The 14,144-nt window shown below is 40.9% G+C and overlaps 1 protein-coding gene across 1 annotated transcript; it reads right to left on the bottom strand.

Annotated features, from left to right (window-relative positions):
• Positions 1-10,960: 10,960 nt before the first annotated feature.
• LOC149630065 (uncharacterized) lies at positions 10,961-12,801 on the bottom strand. The gene is made up of 3 exons (XM_089851368.1): positions 12,736-12,801; positions 12,344-12,670; positions 10,961-12,280 (listed from the first exon to the last, which is right to left on the bottom strand). Exons 1-3 carry the CDS (start codon positions 12,796-12,798, stop codon positions 10,961-10,963), a joined length of 1,710 nt encoding a protein of 569 aa, XP_089707494.1. The 5' UTR covers positions 12,799-12,801.
• Positions 12,802-14,144: the final 1,343 nt, after the last annotated feature.

Consider the following 14,144-nt stretch of genomic DNA (forward strand, 5'->3'; position numbering starts at 1 on the left):
GCAATGATCGAAATAAGTTCAAACTTAGTGGAAGACCGTGAACGTGTTAAACGCCCAAAAGCGTTAATCCCTTTGTTTTATTTAATGATTGTAATTTAAGGTAAGGAAAGTAGCTCAGATATCGGTTACATGTTTGTTCAGATGTACTGGTAACTGACCAGTCTTTTATTCTTTATTTCAATTAGACACATTATGTTTACATTAATTCGAATGAACCCCTTAAATTTTACAAAAATTCGAATGAACCCCTTAAATTTTACAAAAATTCGAATGAACCCCTTAAATTTTACAAAAATTCGAATGAACCCCTTAAATTTTAAATAAATCGAATCGATTCCATTAATTTTACAATAATTTGAGTCGAACTCATGACCTTTACAATAATTCGAATCGAACCCCATTACTTTTACAATATTTCGAATCGAACTCCATTACTTTTACAATAATTCGAATCGAACCCCATTACTTTTACAATAATTCGAATGAAACCCAATTACATTGTTCTACAAAAATTGTTCAAAATGGGCACCAGCAACGTTTAAGCAAAATTGTGCGCGTCGTTTGAAAGATTCACGAACACGTTCGAAGATTCCTGGCGTGTTAAGGATGCTATCACATCCATCAATTATCCTTTGTCGTAAATATTGGACATCGCGAACTTCACTTCGGTATACCAAGTCCTTGGCCCCAAAGAAAAAAATCGCATGGGTTGAGACCGAGAGATCTTGGTGGCCACGCAACAGTTCCGCCTCGACCTATCCAACTCCGTTAAAAACAAATTATGCTGTGTTGGTCTAAACATTAGGGTAGTTTTCAACGTCAGAAGTTGTAGGTTTTTTACAAACGGCTTAAATGTGTGTACCTTAACGTGCTTTATGGCGTGCGTGCACATTTGGAAGCTTATCTGGAACTAATCATGGTCTAATTCACGAATGCAAAGTATTCAGATATCCATCTTATGTATGGACTGGCTCAGGGAAATGCGGTGGAAGCTCGGCGCTTGTACCATCAGATAACATTTGATTAGGCGCTGCGCACTAGCTGGGGGGCCTTATCAGCGTCCACCCAAACGTCTATCATCATTGTACCCAAATGGAACCTGCGAAACCACCGTCAAGGCACGCGGGCTACAGCCAGCGGACGCGACAATCGCCCCTTAAGCAGGTGACGGGAGCGCTACACCGTCGGCGGCGAGCCCAGCCAGGAGGAGGTCGGTGACAGGGCAGGACTAAGGCAGCAGAAGGCTCGAGGGGACGGGGGATTTCCCTTCGAGCCCAGCAGTGCCATACGGTCCAAGAATGTATCCGCGGCCCCCAGAGGGTTGCTAAGAGCTGGGGATGAACCACTGCAACACCCGGGCGGGGGCGAAGCGGCCGAGCAAAACGTTCGCAGAACGGGGCAGGGAAAGGTCCGAACCAAGGGCGAACCCAAGGAACCATCCTAACCGGCACACCGAACTCGGGCCCCCTCCGCCACGACAAGGCCTTTTGCTCTGCTCCAACGACAAGGGGCGACAACCCCAAGGGAGCTGGAGGGGGTCGGCGCTTGTACCAGGAGCCTTTTCCTAAACGACAAGTTCCCAATCGACAAACATTTACGGCAGCCGACAGACGCTTGAGAGAAACCAGGAAACTTCAGCCGTCGGGACCTGAACCTCGTGCGGCGATTGTTCCCGAGAATGTAGAGGACACCGTTTTGACAATTTTCGAAGATGATCCAACAACCAGTACCAGAAACGTCGGGCGGCAATTGTGCGTTAACCATGTACTCGTCTGGAAAATCCTTCGAGGACATCAGTTCCACCCATACCATTTGCAAAAGGTACAAGCTTTAAATGAAGCTGATTATCCGAGAAGGGTCGATTTCTGCCAGGGGTTTGTGGCACGGGTAAATGACTTAGAATTTCCGCGTACCTTGCTAGTTTCCAACGAGGCCAATTTCTCGCGTGACGGGATACTTAATTTACATAACTATCACGAGTGGAAGCAACAAAACCCGCACGCGACCACTGTCATGAAACATCAAGTTCAGTTTAGTTTGAACGTCTGGTGCGGAATTGTAGGAGATCATTTAATTGGGCCTTACTTTTTGAAACCGAGGCTAAATGGGGAGGCGTACTTGACCTTTCTGCGTGACAATTTACCGGAGCTTTTAGAAGACGTACCGTTACGACTGCGACAAGCAATGTGGTTCATGCAAGATGGCGCACCGCCCCATTTTAGTCTTCAAGTTAGAGCATATCTTGATGTCGCGTTTCCCGGAGGTGGATAGGTCGAGGCGGAACTGTTGCGTGGCCAGCAAGATCTCCCGATCTCAACCCATGCGATTTTTTTCTTTGGGGCCATCTCAAGGACTTGGTATACCGAAGTGAAGTTCGCGATGTCGAAGACTTACGACAAAGGATAATTGATGGATGTGATAGCATCCGTAACACGCCAGGAATCTTCGAACGTGTTCGTGAATCTTTCAAACGACGCGCGCAAGTTTGCTTAAACGTTGATGGTGCCCATTTTGAACAATTTTTGTAGAACAATGTAATTGGGTTTCATTCGAATTATTGTAAAAGTAATGGGGTTCGATTCGAATTATTGTAAAAGTAATGGAGTTCGATTCGAATTATTGTAAAAGTAATGGGGTTCGATTCGAATTATTGTAAAAGTAATGGAGTTCGATTCGAATTATTGTAAATGTAATGGGTTCGATTCAAATTATTGTAAATTATTCGATGTATTGTAAAATATAGGGGGTTCATTCGAAATATTATAAAATTTGAGGGGTTCATTCGAATTATTGTAAAATTTGAGGGGTTCATTCGAATTATTGTAAAAGTAATGTGTCTAATTGAAATAAAGAATAAAAGACTGGTCAGTTACCTGTACATCTGAACAAACAAGTAACCGATATCTGAGCTACTTTCCCTACCTTTAAGTACAATAATTAATAAAAACAAAGGGATTAACGCTTTTGGCCGTTTAACACGTTTACGGTCTTCCACTAGGTTTGAACTTATTTCGATCATTTCCTTATGCTCAATTATCGAAAACAATTGGGTCAAAACCACAATACTAGTGCTATAATTCTGCAAGATCTCCTTGTTTTTCGGACTACTTTTGAGAGCCCATAACGTCGCAAAGGAGCGCTTTACCCCAAAACGTCATAGGACCTTTCGGACTCCTTTTGACCCAAGGAACATGCCTGTTAATTTGTGCCAGACTTTGCAGAAACACCCTGTATAGTGAGAGGGGGAAGAGGGAGAGGGGGCGTCTCGCCCGGAGAGGAGAGAGACGAAAGAATGATAGTTTAAATTTCGCGGGCGAGCGAAGGGTCTTTGGGAAGGAGGGAGGTTGGTAAGGGAAAAACACGTTTATTGGGAGAGAGAGCTTTCAGCAAGGAGGATATATAATAGGCCTTTTTAAAAAGTTCCCTATACAAACGATGTAATGTGGGAGGAAAGCGGAGATGGAAGGCATTTTTCTCTCCCGCATTTCTGCTCGTGCCCCATGTGAAACGTCATTTTTTAAATCGCCTATTATACAGGCTCCTTGGTCTCCGGCCTTCTATCACGGTAGTAATAGCATGGATAAAGAATGCGCGTGAGGAAATTTGCTTTCACGCTATAGGATAGGCAACACCCTATCTCGGACGGCAGCTTATTCTGTATATACTCTGTTACAACATCAGTTGTCAGCACGCGCAAACCTAGGTCTCTATGCAACCTAGGTTTATGCGTGCTGACAATAGACAAAAACTTGAGGATCTTCAGGATTTAAAATATCCGCGAGTTTTTTAGCTCGAGTGCACGGACCTTTAGGCCTTAGTTTCAAATACGTGTAATAGGCTGTAGGCAATTTCACACGTATTTGAAACTAAGGTCTAGAGCTCCTGCACTGGAGCTAAAAAAAACTGGCGGATATTTTAAATCCTGAAGATCCTGAAGTTTTTAGTCTCTTGACAGCACGTACAAAGCTACGTCACATAGAGACGTGAGTCTTGACAGCACGTACAAAGCTACGTCACATAGAGACGTGAGTTTGCGCGTTCTGTGAACCGATGTTGTAACAGAGTATATACAGAATAAGCTGCCATCAGAGATAGGGAGTTGCCTATCCTGTAGAGTGAAAAGAATTTCGTCACGCGGATTCTTTATCCATGATAATAGTTTCAAAAAGGCTAAAAAATTGGGAATTGAATTTTTGTCAAAAGGAGCTTTTTATGAACTCCTTCGGCGGAAGGGTAAGAACACCTTTCATCTCTTCTCCCCCCCCCTGCAAAATATTCTTTTCGCGGGAGGGATGAAAACCCTTCGGCCACGCTTTCCTCCCCCAGCAACATAGGGATTTTATGTAAAAGCCAATTTCAAAAAAGGACCGGCAGACTAAGCCCCCCCCCGCATCATTTTTTGACGGCCACGCTTTTGATGGAATCTGATGGGGTAGAACTTCAATATTTTTGGTCTCAGGCTCTAAACCCAGTGACACACTGAGACATTTCGTGAATTTCAAGGTCGTCCGCCAAACACCAATGTGTTTGTCTGTGTGTCACCGTGTTTGCAATTGGCAAATTGGAGCAAATGTGTTTGCAATATCTGGACCGCGTTTGTAGTTCACAGAAAGCAATATTGGCTTCTACTTCATTAGGGTTAAGATGCAAGCGGTGATCGGCTAGGGTTACAAGAAACGTATTAAAGTAAATTACATCTGTTGAATAGAGAAAATTTTCGAAATATATATTGAAATTATCTAACTTTTTTAAAATATTCAACAAAGTTATCAAACTAGTTCGAAGTATTCACATACAACACGTCCAGTGTAATGCCTCTCCGTGACTTCATCGGAGGATGGTCCCACCCCCAGCCCTGTTTGTCCTCGGTGAATAGCCCTACAACCAGTTAGATGGAGGAAAGACATTCCTGCTTGGGTACTTTCAGGTAATTTGCAAAGTCAATCTCGGGTATCGAAGCAGGTATCCGATCTACTTCAAGAACGGTTACGCGCAAAGTTTTAGACCGCACACCTCCAATTCTTACAAATATATTCTGCATTATCGGCGAATGTAGTCTAGCAATCGGTGTGATGTTACAGTTAACCAAATCTCGAATGCTATCAATGTATTTCTCCTTCCCCAACAAATACTCGGATTTCATGTTTCCAGAATAAGTCACCACGAGAATAGATGAAGTTATGAACCAGGTACCAAGTAGTATTCGAAACGTTATGGTTTTAACCTTGATTGGAGGCGCTGCCAAATGTTAATTTTTTGTTAATAATTTGCAAATACAACCCTTACAAACTTGTATTAAGCTTGGCTTGCACGAAAAATAAAGTCCAAGCTAAAGTTTTGTTTCGAGCCCTTTCTAATGACGCTTTAACAGTTCAGAGTCAACAGATAGCTTTTTTATGATGTTTGCTTCATTTAGTCTTACCATAAGTTCACAAGATATGTTCCATAAGTTTGCCACTGGTTATTGAGAGCTTGTGATGAAGTGACGTTGTGAAAAGTCATAGATAGCCTGATGAGGCGCAGTCAAAGGCTTATATTACTGACTAAATAGCTGCAAAACCAAGTGCAGTCAATTCTCGCGTCGCTCTCGAACTACCTCTCACTCCTCTGAGGGAGTCTCTAGCACTACGGAGTATAGGTAGTGTCATAGTTATGGAACATATCTTATAAACTTATGCTAAGACAAATAGATCGGAAAACTCAGAAATATTTTGGGCTTTTGTTCTATGATGATGAGCATATACGTAACAGTTGTTAAGCATTCCTGCCAAATAGAACCACAGAGAGTTGGGCAAAGAACGAAATCGGGAATTGCAGTCCTTCTGTACGAAAATTTGCGATAGCTTCGAAAGTAATGATAAAAATATGATGAAAGTTATGAAAACTTCCCAAATTTCATTCGAAAATCCATTTACTGAGAAAGAACTGGTTTTAGCTCTTTCCTTTTCAACGCAAGTGTAAATAAAATATCTGTCCACTGAAATGCTATTCGTTTGATGGTTATGGAAAAATGATTCCATGTTTGGAGTAAATAAGAACAAAATAACGTCCAGTACATAAAATTTAAATAAATATTTAAGGTTGTTCATTACAGCGTTTTAGATTTTCTTTGACCCCGGGGTTAAATCAGAAAACGTTGTACGAAATATTCAACTTAAAGCAACAGCGGGCTCTATTATCACCCCTAGCATTCTGGCTAATCTTCTAGACACGAATTTTACCTTGCCAAAGGCAGGAACTGAGGAACCAATCATACCTTATGCACTAAGACCGATTGGTACCTCCATTTAGCTTAGGCTAAAGTCATCTTTAAGTGGCGCCAACGGAGCCGCCCTTTTCTTTCATATGATGATTCACTGACTGTGAAAATAATATCATGTCCTTGAAGATAAAATCCAAAGTCACCAAAAATGATCAATTCAAAAAAAAAGAAAAATTATGTTCACATCTAATATGCTTTGTTTATTAACCAGTGGTAGTATAAAAACAGAATTTCTTCCGAACCAGTGATATCGAGAAGTAACCTCTCGAGGTTTAATAAAGTTCAATCTGTAACGTTAAACTTCATTGAAATGGCAGAGTTTTAAAATAAAGCCATGAAATGTTGCAAATCACTAACAAATTTCGAGAGTACTATCTGAATTGCAGAGCTACGGGCGATCAGTTATTAGTGAGTAACAGATTCCATATACATGTGCACAAACACATACCACGGACTTTGCGCTCAAACACATGCCACGGACTTTGCGCTCAAACACATGACACGGACTTTGCGCTCAAACACATGACACGGACTTTGCGCTCAAACACATGACACGGACTTTGCGCTCAAACACATGACACGGACTTTGCGCTCAAAACACATGCCACGGACTTTGCGCTCAAACACATGCCACGGACTTTGCGCTCAAACACATGCCACGGACTTTGCGCTCAAACACATGCCACGGACTTTGCGCTCAAACACATGACACGGACTTTGCGCTCAAAACACATGCCACGGACTTTGCGCTCAAACACATGCCACGGACTTTGCGCTCAAACACATGCCACGGACTTTGCGCTCAAACACATGCCACGGACTTTGCGCACAAACACATACCACGGACTTATTATAAACCTGTTCACAAAAATATTCCATGGTATTCTATCCGTATCCGCGCTAAAAAAACGTAATAGTCCATGAGACAGAGGAAATTCGAGTATCATTCGGGGGACCAGAAATGTTTATGATTTTTAGTAAGGGGGTCACGTGGGGATGGTGAAAACCCCTGATAGCAATCTCGGTCGCCCAGCTATACAAAATGGCGGCCGATCCAAGATGGCGTCGCGCGCTTTTTTTTAAACGGCTATTACGTTTGATCTATTGAACCGATTACATTTCCACTAATTTTATTCGATAGATTATATATATGGCTAAATATTTTGTCTTGTGAGTTATTTTTGTAAAACCAGCGGTTTGCCGTCGAATTTAAAAAAATACATTTTACTTCATTATTTTAATCGATTTCTGCAACGCGACCTGCTTAATATTCACTATTATTTTTTTTTCTGGAGTACGGTATGTTAAAATGGTTTTCTAGCTTTCATACGATCTAAATTTTGAACGATTATTAAGGAGGCGTAACAATTTATCAGCAATTTAATATAGGGGTAAATTGTTTTTTCCACAAATTCTTCAAAAATCAGCAAAATAACCTATAATTCAACATGGGAGGTCACAAACATACTTAAATTAGTAATCAGTTGTTGCATTGAAATGGAATTCTATTTCGTACTGAATAGAAATATAGGTCCTTATACGTGCAGATAAATTATTTCAAGTATTAAAAACTTTTAAGTCACTTTATTCTCTATACATATGTGCATAATAAAAATTAATCGTCATCGCTTTCATCAGAGTCTTCATTAGGTAGAGTGTACAAAGGTTCTTCTATCTCCATATTAGAGCATTCTTGAAGTTTGCATGCAGCTGTGCATTTCAGCTTGTTTAAAATGCAAGCGCAGTCTAGGGGACGACAATTTCTACTGCAGTTGCAAGCCATTAAATTTAATACAGCTTCCGGAGCTGGGAGGCCAACCATCAAATTTATTTCTAGTTGTCCCTTGTCGTTAAGTTTCCATCCATGGCCTGCAGCCGGGTCTCGTATATCAGGAGAGCCAATTAAACTTCGCTGCCAAATTGCAGCTTCATAATTAGCGCGTAACGTGTGCTGGTGAAGGGTGTCTTTGCAAGGAGGTATTTGTCCCGATTCAATGCTTCCTTTTTTGGCGCGGAACATTTGATATCGTAAAGCGTTAACATGAACGAACTTGGTATTGGAGCAGTAAATTGCCAAGTTAACGCTTCAATTGAGGCCATGGACGTTTCAGTAAGCTCCCACTTTAAACCTAGATCCGATACGGCTTGCCTGATACTTGCATCTTGAGATATGCACTTTAACGCTTTGAGCTTTCCTTGACCTGAGAGGGCGCTCACTGTGTCGCAACCAGTCCAGCTATGAAGCCTTATAAGTGCGTCGCACGTATCTGACCCTAAAGCTGCAGCAAGTTTTCCTTCATCAACGATTCTTACTTTATCCTTCGTGCCTCTCCTATCATAAATGTTACTTGAAATTTTGGAACTGAACGCTAGGCATAAAATGAGGACGTCATTGTCGTCTGATGCTATTATAATGGTCGGGTAGTTCTTCTCTGCGTGTTTTGCGTGAAAAATTAATCTTGTGTCTGCTTCTTCTTGGTTTGACTCCAATTCGCGAAGTTCTTCACAACTATCTTTCTTTAGTTTCGTACATATAACGTTGCATGTCACCATCATGGTTTTGGCTCCAAGTTCATCTCTCACTTCTTGTGTTTTCCAATTTTTTTCAAGGAAGGATATTAGATTAGTCTTGGTTTCGCCGCACATTAAAAATCTTCTGCAGTTTTTAATTTTGTGACCAGGTCTTATTTCATGAAAAATAACTCCATCACCAGAGCCTCGATTTGCACGCTCTGCAGATTTAATTGAAGCTTCTTTATAAACATCAAACACTACATCAATACGATCACTGTCTCTGCCAACTTTGAGAATCTGTCCAAAAATTTGCGATGAAAGTTATTCAAAAGTGTTGTTTTCGCCGTGCAATCTCTGAATTATCGCCATCGCATCGATCAAATTGGCACTTGTTAATATGAGCCCGGTTACATGGGCCTTCGAAGAGCGCTTTATCGAAAGGCGCTATTAATCAGCCCTCATGTAACACCTGGAAAGCGGTTTTCACGAAAAATTTTCGAGATAAAGCGCTTTAACGAAAACTACCTCGTACAAGCGGTTTTCGTCGATAAAGCGCCTTTCCGCGGGGTTAAACCGCCTTTCCTTAGTCATGTAACTACAAAAGCGATTTTCTTGGAAAAACAAGAAATCCCTTATGCGGGAATTTTTCTACTGTAGAGGCTTATTCTCCAGTACTGAAATGTATTTTGCCAAGTGTGCCAGGATTTTTTTACAAACTAGTCTTAAGAAAAAAAAATCTTAATTTTGAAAATTGGCGATTTCTGCATTTCTCTCCGAACTAATTTGTCCAGATTCATAAATGAAATCGTAAGTGGGAAGAATGCCACTTTTTAAAATTTGGGCAACTACGGATCTTCGTTGTTTATTTAGTTTATCAAATAGTAACCGAATTTTTAATTGAGTTTGAAGTTGAAATTGTATTGTCAAAATCAATACCTTTACTCTATTATGAAATGAAATATCCATAATCATACCTAAAGCTTTCTCAAAAATCCTATCTATTCTCACAAGGAGCTGGGACCGACTGACAATCCAGGCAATTTGTAAACACTATAAGTTCCCCAAAATCGAGAGTGGGAAAACCGAGGGTTTCACGAAGAGCGCGCATGTAACAGTAAGCATGTTTTCAAAAGCGCCTTTTGCAAACGCGCCTTTCGTCCGTCCTACGATATAGTGCTCTTCGAAGGCCCATGTAACCGGGCTCTATGTGGTAAATCCACGCTAAATTTTGGTCTTCATACTCCTTTTAAGTTTCAAAATCTCCCTACAGAATTTAACATCAACCCGTAAATGGACGATGAGGGGGTCAATTTTATTACTTTCATTACTCGGAACCATGATAACCCCTGCGTACTGAGAACTTAAGCCCTCAAGCTATTGGATAAAATTTTATTGTATGCATAAGATACTCTAAACCAAAGCAAAATTCAAAGTAAAGCATTGAACTAAGGCAATAACGCGAGTGACGGCACTTCCCTTATAAGTAGGTAGAAAAGGCCGATTCAAATTCAGTGGTAATCAATGGTTTCGATGGTATCCATGGTATTCAATGGTATCGATGGTATCACGATGGTATCGACGCCATTTTTTTTCTCGGTGGTATTTTTTTTCTCTGCGCCATTTTGTTTTTCTCGGCGTCATTTTTACTTTTCGCGCTCTTTAGAGCTGAAAAGTATTGTCCCGACCTCTGCTGGTCGGCTGGCTGGAAATGTTGTGACCTGATGAATTTTGTCATAAATGAACATTTCAAATTTTAAATTTCCCGCGAATTTTCGACTCGAAATTCACCCGTAACGTATTTAATTTCAATTGAAATTATTTTCCCGTCGGTGCCGGGCCTCGAACCTGCGATGTCCCAATCCATACGAGACGCCAGTGAAGGCGCCCGCGCGTGCTGCCACGAAGCTACGCTCGCTTAGTACAAATCCCGAGTTAAGTTAGACTGTAGAGTAGAGAGAGGTAGAAGTAGGTGGATCCCCACCCACCCTCCCCTTCCCGACGCGCGCCAACCAGCTGCAGCTGGATTTTGTAAGTGGGAGAGGAGAGAGAGTAGAGAGAATGACTGCCTAGCGCGTGCCAATAATTTTTCGCAATGTGATTTAAATCAATGAAACCTACTCATTTTTTCTCAGACCAGAAATTAGCATCGTAAAAAATTCGTTCTATACTTATTTCACTCGGACTTCACAGTATGAAGTCACACGCTGTCACATTTGAAATTCTCATTTGGCCTTGAACTTGATAATAATAATCATGATTATTTTTCAGTCTGAAAATCCCGGGACTGATCTCTTCTGAACAAAAGGTCTTTTTCTCTTTAGCCAAATCAGAGAACGATCGGTCTTCAGCAGTGGAAGGGCATTTGACTTCCAGAAGGACACAACTATCTTTATCACCAATCCTTCCATCTGGTGATGCGGCCAAATATGGAAACTTTGTGTCTCGATAGAGACCATAGTTTTGAACTTTGACGCCACGAATTTCTTCATATTTTGCAATGGCTTCATGTTCTTTATTTCTTCCATACTCGATGGCGGCGCTGATAATGGTCTCACCATAAAGTAGCCTTTTCACAGTAACGGCGCAAGATGTTGTTTCTCTCATCTTGCAAATTTTTCCAAAATTGGAAGCAGTTAGACGAATGCGTCTTTCTTCTTTCCATTGTGGATTTTCACTTTGACCGCGAGTTCTTAGTTCCAAACTATTTCGGTCAGCAGAACTTAGCTTGTCCAGAAATTTTTTTTCCGTTTCAAAGACATCTGGTAGCATGTCGGGTTCGGAAGGGTTGGCACCATAATGTGCGTCCTCCGGAACACTTGATGTTATTTTCTTGGATGCTCGCGACTTTTTAAACTCTTGTTTTGCTTGGTACCGCTTTGCCGATTCTCGCAGCTTCGAAGTGCGCTTCGAAAATTCCTTCACGGATGCATAAGGACTTTTTTGGTAAGCAGCCCTAATCATTTTTTCGTGAAAGGATCCTCCTAACTGATAGGACAGACCAGCACCGTGACCTCTGATAAAATAAGCATTCCTCCTTGACCTACAGTATTGTTTATGACCAATAAATTTCGACATAACATTCATGTAAGTTTCAGCGGCGTTGCTTGTGTCGTTGCTAAGTAGCCGTCCAGTCTTTCTACACAATGTTTCCAGGGCTGTCGTTATCCTGAACTTTAGGTTGAAGGGAACAATTTTCAGTATATTCAAAGTGTTAACGTTGTCTTTTTTTGGACCACAAAAGTACTCTCTATATGATTTGTGTTCGCCATAGACGTGATTCGTAACGTTCATTAGATCCTTCTTTAGTGATCCTTCACCTTGAACAGTCGTAGCATTATGACGGATTGCTCCTTTGACGGCTTTCTTTAGTCGTAAAATTCGCCCCTTACTCAAAAACTTTGAATATTCCGCGTTTTCTTTCGCCAAGGCATACAAGCAAACTGCAAAGCGCCGAACGGCATGGTTAGAGCATTCTAATTTTTGAACTGTGTGGCCATAGTCCACCTGAAATATATTTTTGGTTGCTTTAAGTTAAGCTTCATCAATGACAGATTTTGAATTATTTACTTTCTCTCTAATCTTGGCTAATACACTTGAGTCACCATCCCCAACCATTTCCTTGTATCGTAATCCGTGCATGGCTATACTTTTCCTGAATAATTCTACTATAATATCAGCTTCCATAGCCGTTGAAGAGGCGTTCCAATTTTTATAGCAAATATGTTCTATATGGATTCCTTTTCTTTCAGCAGTGTCGCAAATACAGCAGTATTTATTCCTCGCGGCCAGGAACACTATTTTTGGCGTGAAGTGGCCAATGATCACGGCCACTCCACAACTAGCGGAATACCTATGACCATAGCTGCGTTGCGACCACCCTCCGTCCACTATAACCTTTGTAGGGAAAAATAGTTTTTTTGTCATACAGTCTTAACTAATTTACTTACAAATTCACTAACTTTGATATATGCGATACCATCTTGATCGACCTGCCCTGCCTTTATGGCCGCTTCTGCTTCCATTACCCCAAATTCTCGTATTTGCTCACCAATTAGTCTGGCCTAGTCCTTTGAAATTAATTTAAACCCGTTTAACATAAAGGTTTTTCAAAATCAAATAAACCTGCTATGCTGATACCTTTCCAACTTCCGCTTCATGTTTATAAAAGGTTGGATAACTCATGGAAGGAAATACCAAGAACGGAAAGGACTTCGTCTTGTTGCGCGTGTCCAGCACCAACACTTATTAAACTCCATGCCGCGTCGTAATTTATCCCCTTTTTCAGCGTGTTCACGGGGTTTGATGTAATTTCAATTTTTAGAGCACACTGTGGCTTAGTACACTCGAAAAAGAAAATACTTTCGAGTCCCATGCGTATTTCTTTTGAGAATGCCATAGGTCCCCCTTTAGAACACACACTAGCGTGTTTCGTCACTTTTAGAATTTCGCGAATGAAATGTCCTATATCCACCACCCTTCTTCCGTTTAAATTAGATAGAGTTGACTGAATAATGGGGGGCGAAATATGTTCTACATTTAGCGGAGGATAATCGGAAGGATCTACTGAGAAATATTTCTCAATTCTGCAAAATAAAATTCTTATATTCATAAAAGCAGGAAAGAAGCAATTAAAATCAACTATTGTTTCTTACATGGCGTGGTCATTCTCAGTCTGGCTTCTTTCCATACACGGCTCAGATTCAATAGAGCTTGTAGTCGCTACATCATGATTAGGGTTTGCGTTAGTAGCAGGAGTTAAATTTTCATTAGAAGAAGTTGCTTTATTGCTGCTAACCTTAACAAAATTTGAGCCACGTTTGTTTTTTTTTGCGCGTTTTACTTGGAAAACAAACACCTTTATAGGGAGCCATGATATTGTCGTAACACTCGCAATGAGGAATAAAGTATTTCTGAAGCGAAAGTGTTCTGTTTCTTACAGACCACCATATCCAAATACTAAGAAATGATTCTCAAACATTTTTTTGTATTATGCCTGAGACTAATGGAAAGGGCCCGGAGATATGGGGTCAGAGTGACACAAAGGAGTATTTTTTTCTTTTTCGGAACGCCCAACCACTCCCCTTGAGTCAATGTAAGAAAGATACATGCTGGGGATATACAGTTTCAGTTTTCAAAGACACATTTATTTCTATGAGGCTTAACGTGATGTACCCCTACTCCATTGATTCAGCTATTTGGTAAACTGCGGGTGAATACAACAATGCCAGTACGTAAATAATGACCAAATCTTGTAGACAAACTTGAATGACCTTAGAGAGGGGCTGAAAACATTTCTGACCCCGACAAAATCTTAAAAAAAACGTAAGCTTTCAGCCTCGCCATCATGCGGAAAAATTTCGAACTAAAC

This window comes from Phalangium opilio, unplaced genomic scaffold, assembly GCF_054372755.1.
Source record: "Phalangium opilio isolate 3A_F unplaced genomic scaffold, DU_Popi_V2 ptg000104l_1, whole genome shotgun sequence".
In the NCBI taxonomy this organism is placed as follows: Eukaryota; Metazoa; Arthropoda; class Arachnida; order Opiliones; family Phalangiidae; genus Phalangium; species Phalangium opilio.